The sequence below is a fragment of the Amblyomma maculatum genome, chromosome 2 (genome assembly GCF_055883805.1).
Source record: "Amblyomma maculatum isolate TAMU_Amacu chromosome 2, ASM5588380v1, whole genome shotgun sequence".
NCBI classification, from domain to species: Eukaryota; Metazoa; Arthropoda; class Arachnida; order Ixodida; family Ixodidae; genus Amblyomma; species Amblyomma maculatum.
Genome location: NC_139345.1, coordinates 65,849,168 through 65,866,105, shown reverse-complemented (window position 1 = coordinate 65,866,105; position 16,938 = coordinate 65,849,168). Strand labels below are relative to the sequence as shown.

Genomic DNA, 16,938 nt, shown 5'->3' with positions numbered 1-16,938 from the left:
GTGCGCGGATGTCAAATACCATTGCGCAGTTGTGTCGTCATTGCAGTGCGCAGTTGTGGCGGCTACTAGGTTCAGTTGAGGTTTGAGCACGAGGATACTGAGCATGAGCAGTGCGTGCGTTTAAGATGTCTCTAAGCTAATCAACTAATTAGCACTGACGTATTAACTCATTATTATTGCCTATTTTACTAATTATCGTTAATAATGTTCATACACCTACTACTACATCATTGATTGATTAACTATCAGGATTGAAACCATACTTAATATTCCGAAGATTATTGACAGCTGCCGCGGACGCATGGATGAACGCTCGGGCACGCGGGCGAGATATGAGCCGTAAAATGCTTTCGCCTTAATACGAGAGCGCGAACATGTTTGACCCTTGAAAGGGTGGTCACTTCGCACAGGTGTTTTAATTTAAAGCACTCGTACAGCCTTAGCGCCACTCCAGTCATTGTGCTTCGTGTCTCCGATAGGTCCACCGGTGACGCCGTACAACTGCAGCGTGGAGGAAGTGACGTCAGAGGGCGTGCACGTAGTGTGCCAGCGCAGCGGGGCAGGGCAGCAGCAGACTTTCCTCTTGGAGCTGCAGGACGGCCAGAGCACGCCCATCGTCACCAACTTTACCTCGGGCCAGCCCAGCTTCCGCGTGCACTCACTGAGGCCGGCCACACGGTACCAGATGGCACTGTACGGCATCAACGCCAACGGCCGCAGCGAACCCGTCCATTTGACCGTGCTCACGCTGCCCCTCGGACGAGGGCTGGTCAGCAAAGGTGCGCAGTTTGTTGCGATGAAAACACTTTGGCATGCTCCGATGCCAGTGCAGCTGTTTGACCGTTACATCTTTAAACAACTCAGGAGTTTTTAAGCTTGCGATATGGAAGAGCCACGTTGTGAGAGAGCTTCGTACATACGCCTAGCTAAAGAAAACACGCCCACACAATGAAATTTGGGGATTAATTTTCTTGCTGCGCCTTGCTAGTAACGTTTAGAAACACTTCAATTCTCCACTGACGACATCATCTGAGGCACACGTAGCAATGAGGCTGTTTTGTTTGTAATCTATAGACAGAATGGCAGGAGAAACAACGAGATATACCCCCCTGACTTATTCGGAGCAGACAGAATTACATAATGACGCGAACACAGTGCTGGAAATCATTTATTCGCTTAATTTGGTGATTCGTGATCTAAAACATCAGTTGTGTACAAAGTCTTGCATGTCTGCTTTTTTTAATATACATAGAGACATGCCGCTAGTGCAAGGTTGCCTTGAAAGGATTATAGCAACACTCGGTGGTTCATTTGGCCGAATGTTGCATTGGCGTAGCTGATATTGTTTTTGTTTTCATTTCCGCTTTGCACTCCTACCCCACCCCTGCACTCCCTCACATATCGCTCAGCAGACACAGAATGGTCTCTAGGAACGACCACCCTGTGGGCAGCTGCGCTGAGTGCCGTGGCCGCCTTTCTCATCGTCTTCATCGCCCTCACACTGGGGAAATTCAGGCGGAAGATCCTCTTCAACCGAGGTGAGACTCAAAGCCGAGAAGTTCACGCATAACACAGAGGGGTTCCGTTATCGTGCGTTTACACTTTGGAATTTGACGACAGAACATTGAAATTTTCCACCAAAATGTCATGGTGCTCACACTTCGATTCTTGCTGCCAAACCGGTCTACCCAACCGGTCAATCCAATGGGAACAAGTGGTCCCCCGGCCCAGTGCTCAGCTTTTTAGAGGTGCTCCACTTGGGAAAGGAAAGCCTGTGCGTAAAATTTCCGTCGATTGCGGGCAATCAATGACTCTACGGTCGAAATCCTCGGCCTTGTGCCGATGGCGTGACAGCGGAATTGTGCTGTTTACAATAGAGGACAAGTTAGCGCAAACATAAAAGAACGCTACTAGGTAAGAGCGCAGGCACTCTACTGACAACCGATTCGTTTATGGAAATACAAGCATCTTATACGAACAGGCCTTGCGCATATCAGCAGCAGTACATGTTTCTCACAAGGATGTATATTTGGGGAGCAACAATATTTACATGAGTTGTAGTACATGTTGAAAGCCGGAAGGAAAATCTGACATTCTGTTTAAGTTTTTCTGGCTAGTGACGAGGAACCTCGTGGATGATGTCGGTTACCTGATCATCGTACTTATGGCGAAGTGTTCCACAGAAAGCCAACTGCTGTGATGAAGTTCGCTTCCTCTCGACGCTCAGTGTGAACGTGTTATTGAACGGTACTGGACCAGCAAACCAGCAATACAAATATCACATCACCGACTAGCAAATCCATTTTTTTTTTCTTGAGCTGATTCGGTATATTACTGCTTGAAGGCTTAGTATCAGAAATAGGAAGAAGTTTCAGAGCAAATTTCGTTCGTCTGTAGACCGTTCATGTGGAAGTTAGCGAGCAGCAGTGCGTTTTCTGTGTTTTTGTATGTAGCCTACATTTTCCTGTTTTCAGTTAATTCTATAGAGTTCGTTATGCCAACGTCTTGTCAAAACAGCTGTCAACGAGTAAAGTAAAGCGGCCTTTTCCTGGTTATTTATATTGAGTCGTCCCTATAAAGTTTCTCATGAACTCGAAGTTTCCAGCTACGTTTACTTTTTGTGCCACTGTACGGCCCTATATCAAAATGTACAAAACAAGCAAGTAGTAACAATATGTTTTCGCTTATGCATGCTAGATGGTAAAAAAAATTATAAAACCTTTTTTTCCAGTGCGAAATGACCATTTAGACAAACTTCAAGGAATACAATTTAAACAAACAATTATGACTCGACAGTATTCAGAGATGTGGCGCAACAAACACAAGATAAGAGACACAAAACACGCGCACACTACGAACTGTAAAGAGAATCTGAAAACACTTCCTCTTCACCACTCCTCTTCTTCTACACTCAGGTACATCTCATCTTCCTCTTCTTTGCCAAGGGGATAGTGGCAATTTCTTCTTCGCAGACCTTGGCAGAGAAGAGGAAGATGAGATGTACCTGAGTGTAGAAGAAGAGGAGTGGTGAAGAGGAAGTGTTTTCAGATTCTTATTACAGTTGGTAGTGTGCGCGTGTGTTGTGTCTCTTCTCTTGTGTTTGTTGCGCCACATTTCTGAATACTATGCAGCACCAGCTAGCCCCTCAAGCCATTATTTTGAGATGACTCGACAGGTTTTGATGCAGTGGCATATATTATCCCTGCACAAAATAATGGTCGAACCGCTGTTGAGAATGCAATAGTTAGAAAACATTGAGACTGCTGATAACGTTCGCGAGTTCATAAAGAATTAAATTGACACGCTGTAACTGAATAAATCACAAAAGAACAAAAAAAAAAAGATAAACGAAACAACTAGTCTGGAGGTGTGTCCTGGTAAATTGCGTTGAAGCCTAGTTTCCAGTGCCTGCATCAGCTACCGATAGCTACGGTACCTTTTTACTTCAATGGTTATGTAACAGCGGTGGTTTTAATTAGGCAAATAATGATTACGTACATGGTGTTTCTTTCGCACATGCAGCTCAGAATGTTTGGAACAGGAATGAAAGGTAAGCACATTGATATGTTTGTATATTGCACGTTGTTAAACTCATTCAAGCCAGGCGACTGGCCGCGGGAGCCGTCTCTATCGCCATGGCTTGAAAACGTATGACATCTAAAACAACGAAATGTAACTAGCTCTATAAAACTCGAGGAGTTTAGTTTTTTCTCTGGTTGGTACTACTCACAGAAATAGCCTAAAATCGATTAATCGTTTCCCGGTTTGCATTTATATCTCTTCCGGTTTATTTATTCTAACGACCAACGTGAAGGAAATAAAACAATGACAAAAGCCTCTCCGCCAACATAGTGATTTGTTTCGCAGGGTTCAAAATTATAAACTGCGCAAATGTTGAAAGGTAATAAAAGCAGAAAAAAAAAATAAGGTGAAAAATCAAACATTAGTGTTAATAAAAGAAAACGATGTCTTCCGCAGGCTCTCCCCTCGTCGAATTCCTTTTCCATAATAATGTGCATCTATAACACTAATCGAGGGATTTGTTAGTTCAATCAAGATCTGAGGTTATTCCAATGTGTGTTTGAGGTGCAATAAACTTGGTTAGTCCGCCGTACTAAAACGAGAGCAATCGTGTTAATAACTGGCATATGCGCAGGAGTATAAGAATCCGTCGCGAATTTTGAAATATTTCAACTTAAAAGCTCAGCTTTCATAACTCTAACTGAAAGTCCGAACGGCCTCGTTCAGAGAAAACAACATTAATCTGTTGCGCGAAATGCGCTACGACGTTGATACTGGGGGCAGTTTGTTTGCGCGGCTCAGGTCCGTCTCATTTCTGCGCGAAAATTTGTCACGCCCCCAAGACGCGACGTCTGGGTCAGTAGAGAAAAAAGAAAAGGCGGCTCATAAGAGCGCGCAGTGAAAAGGTGAACGTCGTGACATATTGAAAAACATTTCCCGTTTCGAGGAAGTGCACTGCACATTTTCCTTTCGGCATACGGGAAGCAGGTATCATGCTCATTGCTTTTTTTTTTTTTTTGTGTGTGCGTGTGTGTAATATATTATACGCCATAATTCTGAATAAGCTCCGTATTATGGTTCACTGTGCGTTGAAAAAAATAGTGGCTCGCACGAGACTAACGAGCGAGGTACGGGGAGCAGTGTGTTCAGCGTCCCATCTGGTTTGTTCATAAAGCAGCGGTTAGTGATGATAAACGCTGCCTGGAGTCTAGACTTGTTTGACGTTAGTTGCACTTGTCATGCAGCTTTCTCCCCCCCCCCCCCCCCGCCCCTGAAACAAACATAGAGAACAAAATCTACGAGCTCCTGAAACTGCATTCAAAGTTTAGAAAGTGTATAAATAAAGTCAGTGCGCCTTGAAGCTCCTCCTCTTCCTGCCGCGTTCTTTCATCCAAAATTTAGAGCAGAGAGTAGGCGAGCGAGATTTTTTTAAGATCTCCGAAAGGCTGATCTCAGCCCACTACTATCCTTCCAGTTTCCCAGGTTGTATTCACCCTTCTTGTTTCCTTTTTTTCAACGCCTGTCGTCTTACGAATGAAAGAAAACACATGAGCAAAAAAAAAAAAGAAAAAGAAACTAGAGCACCGCGCACAATCAAGTATGAAAAATCTTTCCTCGTGTGATGGCAACTACAAGCCCAGCAAGGTGGGATGAAAAACTCACCAAAGAGTTTCTCTCATTTAAATCTTATTTGAGTCACATAAAAAAAAATAAACTTGAAATCATTTGCTCTTTGGCTTTGGCTGTTTTCTTTATTCATTTGTACACGTACGCGCTAGTACGCTTTTGCGGGAGTCTTGCTATCGCAATTACTAGACTCACACACACACACACACACACACACACACACACACACACACACACACACACACACACACACACACACACACACACACACACACACACACACACACACACACACACACACACACACACACACACACACACACACACACACACACACACACACACACACACACACACACACACACACACACACACACACACACACACACACACACACACACACACACACACACACACACACACACACACACACACACACACACACACACACACACACACACACACACACACACACACACACACACACACACACACACACACACACACACACACACACACACACACACACACACACACACACACACACACACACACACACACACACACACACACACACACACACACACACACACACACACACACACACACACACACACACACACACACACACACACACACACACACACACACACACACACACACACACACACACACACACACACACACACACACACACACACACACACACACACACACACACACACACACACACACACACACACACACACACACACACACACACACACACACACACACACACACACACACACACACACACACACACACACACACACACACACACACACACACACACACACACACACACACACACACACACACACACACACACACACACACACACACACACACACACACACACACACACACACACACACACACACACACACACACACACACACACACACACACACACACACACACACACACACACACACACACACACACACACACACACACACACACACACACACACACACACACACACACACACACACACACACACACACACACACACACACACACACACACACACACACACACACACACAAATAATGAGCGAATGAAAGTAAATGAAAGTAAACGTATGCTCAGACAAAACGAGGGGCGTTTTTTTCTTCCGTGGTTAATGAACACGCTTTCTCAAAAAGGTAAATGCTCAAAAATAAAGTCCTGCCGAATAACAGAGAAGCTCAGGCTTTAAAAAAGAAAAGAGAGTTGCGCTGAATTGTAAGGCAGAAAATTTGTTAGATGTTTAAGTTGACGTAGGAAAGCTGTGTTCAGAACGCGAAATTGCATTTCTTGTAGCAGTAAAATAATCTTGGTCCTCTTGGTCCTTATGAACTGGTTTTTATGGAACTTGCGAGTTAATTTGCCTTGTAAACGTCATCTGTGTTTTGATTTCATGTTGTAGCCGGAACGATTTGTTCTTATTTATGTGTATCCCTTTTGCCTTGCAGCGTTTTATTGCGTATTCTTAGCTGTTCCCTTTAAGCTCGTTTCCCAGATTGAGGTACGGTTATCCTCAATCGAATTTGTGTTCATATTGCCGTTACATTAAAGCATATTCTGTCAAAGTTGTAGCCGGCATGTTTTCACAATCCGGCATGAAAAGTAATAACGCATGCCCCTCAGTAAGCAGCAATGCCCCTTGAAGTTCTGGAAGTGGATCTTTTTATCGGAAATGGAAATATAATAAAATCACAGCTTGTGAGTTATAGAGCATTAATCTTATCAGGTGACATGCACGTGCAAAGAGAGAGGTCGTGAGTTCTTCTTTAGAGTGCAGGTTTAGGTCCCACTTCACGATTCTCCAGTGATTCATTTTCAGAGTCTCTTCCTATGCACCACGCGGAAATCTGAGACCAAGACAATTGTCATAGCGCGGGAGTCGTTTCCATCACAAGGAAGAGTGCACAGGCAAAAAAAAACATAAAAAATAAAAAACCAGTGACAAACACGAAAGAAGCTCTAGCACGCAGAAATGGTTTTACAGTGGCAGGTAAGCTAATCCGACAGACAGGTATTCGGTATGAAAAGAAGCATTAACTAGAACGCTACGGTAGTTCGTCGAACCAGGTATATTTGGAAGGCTGACCCGAAGCCGCAGGCACTCCCGAGCAACAAGTGTTCTCCTTTGGTCGAGCAACATTTACGGAAATTATGTTGACCTATTTTTTATGTGTCTGTAATTTGTTTTATCTTGTGATGTTCCATGCGCATTCGGTTCTAGCCATGCGAGCAGCCTTATTTACGCGCTGCAACGATCTTTGTTTGCCCCCCCCCCCCCAAAAAAAAAAAGGGGGTGGGCACAACAATAGCCTCGTCAATAAAAGCACCTTCTTCATTTTCCTGCTGCGGTCGCTATTCCAGCTGTCAGAATAAAGAAAACGTTCTAAAACGTTGCATGGGCTCCGAGGCCATAAGGAACCACGGGTCGCTTTTAGTATAAAGAAGACTTCACTTTCCTAAAAACGCTATGTTATTTGGTGCACGTACAGCATGAGAAGATTCCTCAGAAAATACAAATGTTCGATCATACGCGAGCGTTCTAGAAAGCTATCCTTTGCTCGCTAACGAATGTTTTCAGAGCATCGGTCTCTTTTGTGAGCTTCGGCTCAGCGACGGTGCCAAGCCTCAAAGCGAAGTAAAAAGAGAGAGAAGGAGAGAGCGAGCGAGAAAGAGGGATGATTTACAAAATTGTTGAACACGAGCCAGAGAAACTCAGAAAAGGGTACATGGAAATTCTAGTATTTGATTGAAAGCGAAGTAAAGAAAAGAGAGCGAGAGACAGAGAGAAAGAGATGATTTACAAAATTGTTAAATACGAGTCAAAGAAAATCAGAAAAGGTTACATGGAAATTATAAGATTTGATATCAGTGGAATGCGGTAGAAGTTTACGTTAAAGGTTTAGTGGCATTGTGCGCGAGCGCCACCACTGGAGCGAACGGCCTAGTGTCGGTCTAGGGGAGCAAGTGGGATCACGTGATTGCTCTTACTGCTGCTAGAGCAGACGTTCGATTGAATTTGTGCGTTTTAAAAGCTCATATACGCATTTAGTTATGTAGTTTGAGTTGATAACGAGTGCCAGCACTGCACTTTTTAATCTTGCATTGTTGCTGAGGCTGCTGAGTTTATTTAAGCTGTTGCTATGGTCCATTCCTGCTCTTTACCCGGACGATGGCGGCGGAATCAGGCGCAAGCTGCCATTGCTACCCAAAAAATAAGCTCACAGAATTTTCATTAAGTAAGATTTGAATGGGCAAAAAAGCGAGTAGTCATTTTCATGTACGCAGCAGACATTTCAGCGAGCAAGATTTTGTCCTTGAAGTTGGCGCTAAACAGTTCGGTGAGTTGCAGAAGAAATGGTACGCGTTTAATTTGCTATTATCACTTGTGAAGCTAATGATCCTATTGCTGGAAGGGTGGAATCGTTACTGGCTTCTTCACGGAGCAGTGCCCTCCCAGAAAAACGAAGCATAGTGCGAAAGCCAAAATGTCTCAAATTCTTTAGAGTGAAGGCGTTGACACGGAAGTTTTACTGAAATGAACTAGAAGATTCTGTTGCCATGGGCAGCGGTATGCATGATGTGTAGTCTTAGGAAGCGTCTCCAGTAATCTAGTGATTTCAAATTAGAGAGTACGTGAATAAACGAAAAATAGACCATTACATGCATGCTGTGATATGCCAAGGAACGCGAAAACGAAAAGACTACTTTGAGCGGGAAACAAAAAATACACCCGAACCAAGACTGCCAATGACAGTAGTAATTCATCAAACGTTGCCGTAAAAATTAATCCACCTTTTCCCCACAGTAAAACTTGTCTGCTCTACTATATTCACGGGAGCAGGGAAACTGCCGTTTCTGCCGGAGCTATTTGAAGGTGCTTAGCAACTGTCAGGAACCTGACAGCTCCGATGCTCTTGCGGAGGAACCCCATTACCTGTTCAGTGATCGCTTACGCCTTACTGGTTGTGTGGAAGCTTTAGTTTTTTTTTTTTTTTTTTTTTTGCCATAAGAGCAACAGCAATGCTGCAACCGGTGCGCGTCGTCGTCGCAGTAGTTATCGCTTGCCAACCTCGATAATCTGATTCGGTGAAGCGCTCTCTTGCTGAATTAGTGGTTCTATTGCCTGCAATAAGCTTATAGAACCCAGAGCGAGGTGTATACTAAATAAATAAATGAACGTAACATTAGCGCGCAAGTGAACTGCCTAAGAAAGCGTCCTAGAGCAGTAGTTCAACGCGCGTTATCCCACTTAGTTCGTAACGCGAGTGCTACCGAGAGTTGGCGTGACGCTATGTCCTCGCGCCCAATATCACGCAGAATGGTGTGCCTTTTTGTTTCTTCCTTGGCGCCACCAATTTTGCGTGTACTTCGCAATTTACTGAGACGTGTGTCAAGATCTAAATGACATTTAGTTTAGTGTGACGGACAGGTTGACGCGGGTGGAGGCAGCAAGCCCGCGAGATAATGGACAGCAGTGTCGGTGATTGTTAGCACAGAGTCGTCACAGCACCATTCATGCCATTACAAACGATTTCCAATCATAGTCCTGTTCAGAGGTGGTACCAGAGGGCGGAGAAAAAAAAACTTGCGCTCGAGTCTCGAAGATTATCTCGCACACCACGCGACAAACTTCGTTGCTTTTTACCCCGTTCGCCATGGCGAAAGGCACTCCGAATTACCGCCGTCAGGCACACACAGCAACTGCCACCACCATGATTGCCATGATGCGTTCCCGTGTTTCCCCGGAACCCCTTAGCGTGTCGGGTACACAAAAGTGCCGCTAACAAGAGGCGTGCTAGCAACAGAGATGCAAGCAAAACGGGGACAGATTTGCCCGGCGGGTCTAGAAGGGACAGGCTGACAACGACGTCAAGCCGAAGCTCCCAGAACACGCACACATTTCTCTCTCTCTTCTGCTTCGCTCGCTCACTGGCACGCGTAGGTTTACACCGGGTTCGCCGCGCGGTAGGAGCGGCTCGGGTAAACTCGAAATCAACACTAAAATTAAAATCCCAACAAATTCAAAGTCGCATTTCGCACGCGCTCACTCACTCGATCGCGGAATTCGGCAAACGCAGGCTCGTGACATTTAAGTGCTGTGTGCGCTGCTGCTGGTTGAAGCAAGACAGATCTACCCAACGACTGAAAGAAAACACCAGACGCGACAGAGTCCCTTTCTCTCTCTCTCTGCCCTGACTGCCGGACGGAGCGGTAGGCTTCGTTGCACACGACGAGGGAGCTCGAGAGCGGAAGGGCAGCCGCATGCATCCGAGTAGTCTCCTGTGTCGCACGGCCGTGCAGCCATTATGCAAACGTGCCATGCAGCGCCGGAACGCGTCAGACCGACGTCGACGACGACTCGGGTGGCAGCGAGCAGGGAGAGCTGCGTTGTGGCCAGTGCAGGCTCGCGCGAGTCATTAGGCTCGCGGACGGTCATTTGAAGCTTCGAGGCCTCGGCGTATACGTCCAGCGGCGGCGGTGACGGCGGCGGGCGCGGCTGCTTCGGAGCTCAAATGGGCCGGAACAGCGTGAATCTCCCGGGCGAGGCTCGGAACAGGGAAAAAAAGGAGGAAGGAAAGGAAGCTAGGCATTGGGTCAGGAGGAAGTGGAGGGAGAAATGGGGAAATGCTTCGCTTTCTAGGATCTTTCTGCGACTGAAAAGCTCTGGGGAGGCACGTCTAGTGTGACCGTTGTCGCCTCATTCGGAGTGCAGTTGCGATGGAGAAGTATGGTACCGGGTTCCTTTTGGTGTGGCGTCTGTAAAATATATATATATTTGAGTATTACACAGAGGGATATATTTATTGTCGAGCGAGCATTCCTTTCGTACAATTCACCGCCGTTGACAGCATCTTGTAAGACGGGAAACAAATAGATAAGTCATTAGGCAAGCCGTGGCAGTTCGCAGCCACATTTGTCGGCTGGGTAAGAGGGAAAGGAATGTTGGTGGGCCTTAGAGTATTGCAGTGGCAAAACAGTAGTTGGTTGTTAAAAGGCTTAGAAATGGTGGGAGTGTGTGGGGGTTCTTTCGCGACACTTTAACTTGACTACTTAATCAATGCTTGTGGTGGTAGCAGGGGACTTCAATGTTTCCATGGAGCGGTCCCAAAGTGAAAAAGGAAGGCAGCTTCTCCACTTTTTCTTGACTAGTCAAGATGAGAGCATGGCCTGATTTTAGTTGAGGCGCTGTGTACCTAGCTGACGCCCTCTTTAGTATACTGTAGTAGACTCTGGCTTGGTTCTGATGGTCTTCTTCTCGGTCATGCTCTGACCCTCAAGATACCACATCGAGCTCCAGCTGAACGGCCCTAATGAAGCACTTATTACGGTCGCTATTCCGAGTGTGCGTCGTACTCAAACGTCTTTCTCTCCGTGTCTGTCCTCATACTGATTCGTGCAAACGCCGGAACCGAAAGTCGAACCGACCTCCGGTTCCGGTGTTTCCATCAATCAGATGACTCAAGGTCAGGGAGAAAACGACATTTCTCAAAACAGCACAAACTCGAAATATGAGCCTAGGTTTATTTGCGCATGCGCTACCATTTTGATTATTTCCATTACTTCTATGCAGCCGCTGCAATATGACGCCGTGTGCAATACAGCCCGCTTAGACAGCTCGCATAGAAGTTGTTTACGAATATGCGTGCTTGTAATCTTTTTTCACTGTTCTTCAGTAATTATAGGCATTTCACTAACTTGATTCCCAGTCAAGTATACTTATCTTTCACAACCGCGAGTTGGTGGTTGAAAACGTATTCAGCTTCCATGCAATGTGACACCGTTTTGTTAACTGTCGTAACTGCCTTTGTGCTAACCACATTTATCAAACAATTATTAAAATTATTAAGAAAACGCTATGCCACTGAGCTCACTTTCGATGTAAAAGAGAGGCGTCCTTGTCGCAATAGAGACAGAACTGATTTGGAGAACGTACGATTTGGAGAATTCAAACGCATCCCGATAAAATGGATTAAACCTTAATTTCGCTTATGTTGTGCCTTCTCAGCGCCTACCTCCAAGAAGCCTTAGATACGCTTGAATAAACGTAGGTATGTGAAAAAAGGCAAGCGAAAATCATACTTGAAGGACAGTGTGCATACCGCCACATTGCATGAAAAATCAGCTGTCAAAATATCTGCTTGGCTCCCGTTTATAGCATCCAGATCAGCGAATTTTGACAAATAAGGACCTCAATTCTCTCCTATAAAGATGGGAGATCGAATCTGGGCAACGGTGGAAGCTTTTCAAGGGACGTGAAAAGCAAGGCGCTCGTGTGCTGTGTGATGTCAGTGCACGTTAAAGAACACCAGGTGGTAGAAATTTCCGGTGCCCTCCACTACAGCGTCTCTCATAGCCTAAGTCGCTTTGGCGCGTTAAACCGCGTAAACCCAATAATTCACTGTTACCATTTCACACCATGGCAGAAAGTGAAGTGAAACTCAAGAGGCTTCTGATGCGCGTACAAGAAGAGAGTGAGAAGTTTGGGCTTAAACTGAACATTAAAAAAATAAAGATCATGGCGTCTTACCCTATCAAGTCCTGTAGCATCAAGGGACAAGAAGTAGAAGCTGTGACAAATTTTCTCTTCTTGGGCTCCAAGATTACCCCGGAAGGAGACTGCAGCCATGAAATTAGGAGACGCCTGCTTCTGGGTCCTCTGCGCGCATGATAACGAGCTGATTTTGTTCCACCCGATCGCTTGCTGCGGTTTATTTCGCAATCTAGCGCCGAAAATTACTTCTTATTGTTATTATTCTCTTGTGTGTTTTTATGCATAGAAAATACAGTGGTGCTTGTCCGGATAATAGCAGACATGTATAATAGCCAGTCTACACAGACAGCCAGCTGTGCTTTTGTTGGTGCGGACAGGGCAACTTTATTTTTTTGAGTTTTCATTTCCTTCGCTAACATAAGTATTTTGGCGCAGCCAGGCCTCATACAGAAATATCAGTCGGTTTAAAAGACAAGGAAGACTGAGATATGTAAAAAAAAAAAAAAAAAGTATTGTGGTGGTATAGGATGGATTGAAAGTTTAATTAAAACTTCGTTGATTACATTAGTTTGACTCAAGTGAAGTTACGGTGAAGTTAATGCCATTAGCCCAAGACAAACTGTTTACAGGAAGAAGACGGTTTTCATAGAGGTTAACTCTTCAGTGGGGGCAAAGAATTCTAGCGAAGGTTGAATGACTAGCTCAGTTTGCCGCCGTGCGAATGCTTAATCCGTAAAGGAGATTTGAAAGATGCGCAGCACAAGCAAGTATCATTTTCACATCGAAAGATAGCAGGGATTGTGCTTTGTCGTTTAGTATTTCGCACCTACGATGCTTAGCCACACTTAGCTCCGCACAAATGACCATCTTCAAAACGTCTGGTAGCCAAGGGTTCCAATGAACTGTAAGAGCTACATTAGCAACTTATATCAATTTCCGCAGTGCCAAAAGTTTACTTTCACTAACAACCATTTTGCACCTTACACTTTGGACGACAATAATTAGGATATTAAGTTTCCGGAGTTCCGCGAATTTTAATTTTTTTTTCTTCTTACCAGGCAGTGAGTAGTAAAGATTGCAAATCCCTGATAAAGACATGGTGTTGTGAAGCTAGCAGTACAAGAAGGTAAGAATCATTCATGAATATCGATTACCGAATAAAATCATCTCAAATTTCTTTCATCAGATGACCTCGTATAGTCCTCATTATGGGCCTCGCAAAGAAAATAAGACGCTGACAGGGAAAATGCTTGTGGCGACAAGCATAGGAGCACTATGCTGACTAGAGGATATGAAGGGCAAAAAAACGATTGTGATCACTTTCTAGTAGTGGTAGCTGGAGTGATCTTGGAGTGGTCAAGCACAAAAATAATTAACCCTTTTCAGCGAAGATCCATTCTCCTTTTGCCGTTGGCGCTTGATTTCTCATACGCCGTAAGTCGACGTATACTTGTGGATATTATAACGGTTTGTTACTGTCAAACATGACACGGAGAGAATGATGGTAGGGTTTGGTATAATGACTTTGACTCCCCAAAGCGACTCAGGCTGTGAGATACGCCGTAGTGGAAGGCTCTGGAAATTTCTACCACCTGGGGTTCATTCACGGGCAATGATATCGCGCAGCAGAGGGGTGCCTTGCTTTTGGCTTCCACCAAAAAGCGACTGCTACGGCCGGAATTCGATCCCGAATTCTTTGGCACAGTAGTCGAACGCCCTCACCACTGCACGGCGCAGCGAAATGGAGCGAATGTTCGGCGCATATTGACTAGACATGAAATTCTGCAGTATAAACAAAAAAAAAACGTATAAGCTGTTAACACAGGCTGTACATTATCGCCTCGGCAGGAGGGTGCTACGGTCGCTCAGAGAGCGAAGAACGTTATTAGCAGCAACGAAATCGATAGCCGAGCGCATGTGATTTTGACGGGTGTCCATTACAGACCCGCGGAATAGAGAACTCGAACGGTAGGCTGGAGAAGTAATCCAACAGATGCAGCCAGAATTATTGTCTCGAGGGTTTGCTGGCTTGGCTTCAATCCCATGTTTACTTTTGCCGGATGTGCTGTGGGGCTAGAGCGATAGTCGATGTGATACGTTGTGAATTTTTCACTGTTGTTGATGTGGTGCAATTCTTGAAAAATGCGAGGTATAATAAATACACTGATTGCTTCAAAAGAGCATGAATCACGGAAAGTTAAAGAAGGTTCTTCCCCTTAAGCTCTGTAGTTGGACGAAAGTTTACGAAAGCAAGTGAATAATGAGCGAAGTCATGTAGCTTGACGAAAGGTAAAAGCGCACAGGAAGACACACACTCGAGTGAAGACGACACAGGACACACACGTGTCGTCTTCACTGGAGTGTGTGTTTTCCTGTGCGCTTTTACCTTTCGTCAAGTTTCAATGCACCATCTAGCCCGTCTTCAAGTTATGTTAAAATCATGTAGTATCCATTACGCAGGCGTCATGCGTTTAGGTTTTGCTATTTCTGAAAGGGCACTATACACAGTGCTTTAAGTATTCAGATAAAGACCGAAGCTTTAAAGAGAGTTGATTTGAAACATATACCCGCACACTGACTAAGGCGTCTTTTTCGCAGACTACGAGCTTACGGGATCAAATCCAGGCGTTGCCAGATAAGATTTAACTTCATATATTTAACGCCGACATTGCACGCGTGAGACTTTCAAAGATTATCAAATACATTTAAAGTAGCTAGCAAACACAAAGTAGGCTTAGGTGAATGCTGCGTTTCAAGAATAACGTCTCAAAGACCGAGATTTAGGGCCCCCCCCCCCCCCTTCTCTTGGGAAGATGCCTTGTCCCGCACGGAGCTGACCGAACAGCGCCGGCTAATCGAGCGGGCCTAGAGGATTGCAGTGGCCAATGGACTTATGAACTGACATGCATTTACTCCTTTCTGAGGCCGTTTCATTAGCTACAACCCGCAAAACCAGCGACAGCTGTTCTGGCAGGTCTGCAGGATTGAGGCGGCACATGGAGCCCTGGACTGAGGGCTCCACTCAGGAAGATAAGGAAATATAGAATAAAAGTTTTTCCTCATCCTCCTTAGCGTATCCGGCGCATGGGACAACATTAAAGCAAACGCTTACCCATTTCTTTCGCGAAAGTGTTCTTAAAGTCAAAGATTCGCAGAATAAAAAAGAAATGATTGCACCTTTTCTTAAGTAAACCGCTCAAAAGACCAAGGGTATAATGCCCCAGAGAGTGGGACATAAAATTGGGAAAAGCGGTAAAGAGCGCCCCCTTGAGGCACTTGCGGCAGGCAATGGATGAGAACAATGCGGCAGCGCCTCGTCAAGTCAGTGTATCATGGCACTCCCATGAGAGGCGACAACGCTTGGATATTATATGCACGCTATTACAGCGTCCTCTAAGCGTTCCTGAGAGATGAATAAACCTTGCAGATCTTCACGCAAGAGGGCGTCGACGCGTTGGGACGCAACTGAAGAAAACACATGTACAGAGCCAAGAAATGTGCAACCAGCAATTTCGAAACAGCGCAGGACAGCCACTTGTCGCGGTTGTGGTAAATACTTGCTAAAAGTACATTGCAGACTAAGGAAAAAATAATAAACTGAGACATTATCGTGTTTTTGCAATCCGTGAGGCATCGTAAGTGCGTCGCGGGGTGCGAAAACGTAGCGCACTCATCTTTGGGTCTCTACATAGTTATTGGGTGCTCACGCCACACATAGTCGTTCAGACAGCGAAAAAAAAATTAAAAACAAACGAAGCAGTGAGGCAGCGTAAGTGCTTCGCGGGGTGCGAAAATGTAGCGCAGTCACCTTTGAGTCTCTACATAGTTATCGGGTGCTCACGCCACGCATAGTCGTTCGTACGGCGAAAGAAAAAAAAAAGAAACGAAGCAGTGAGATCAAACCGCACTCCAACCACCGTCCTTTCCTTCACTCGCCCTGTTGTATGCCCCTCGGGCGTCGTTAACCACAAGCTCACCAAAAGCCGCTGCAAGTTCATTAGTCCTCGCGTCCTCATCGTCGCTTTGGCGCCAGTTTGCTAAACAGCCAGAAATTCTGACTGCATCCCTTCTTCCCCATTGTACCTTCCTCTAAGTCCTCCTCGCAGTCGTAACAGTTTTATCTGCATCATATCGTTCTACATACATTCAGCACTGCTTCGAGCCGTACTGGTTCAACGTGTGCCCAAGAAATGTTTTCCATATGCATGCGTCGTGCGTCAGGGAAGAGGCGCTTGCATCATCTGAGC

The 16,938-nt window shown here is 45.3% G+C and overlaps 1 protein-coding gene across 1 annotated transcript in view; it reads left to right on the top strand.

The window, feature by feature from the left end:
• The window catches only part of LOC146198861 (synaptogenesis protein syg-2-like), a 359,012-nt gene that overhangs the window by 334,394 nt on the left and 7,680 nt on the right, over positions 1–16,938 (top strand). The window contains exons 8-10 of the mRNA XM_084592669.1: positions 480–779; positions 1,410–1,538; positions 3,523–3,550. Of these exons, the coding sequence (XP_084448795.1) occupies positions 480–779; positions 1,410–1,538; positions 3,523–3,550 (457 nt within the window). The remainder of the gene's footprint in view (positions 1–479; positions 780–1,409; positions 1,539–3,522; positions 3,551–16,938) is intronic.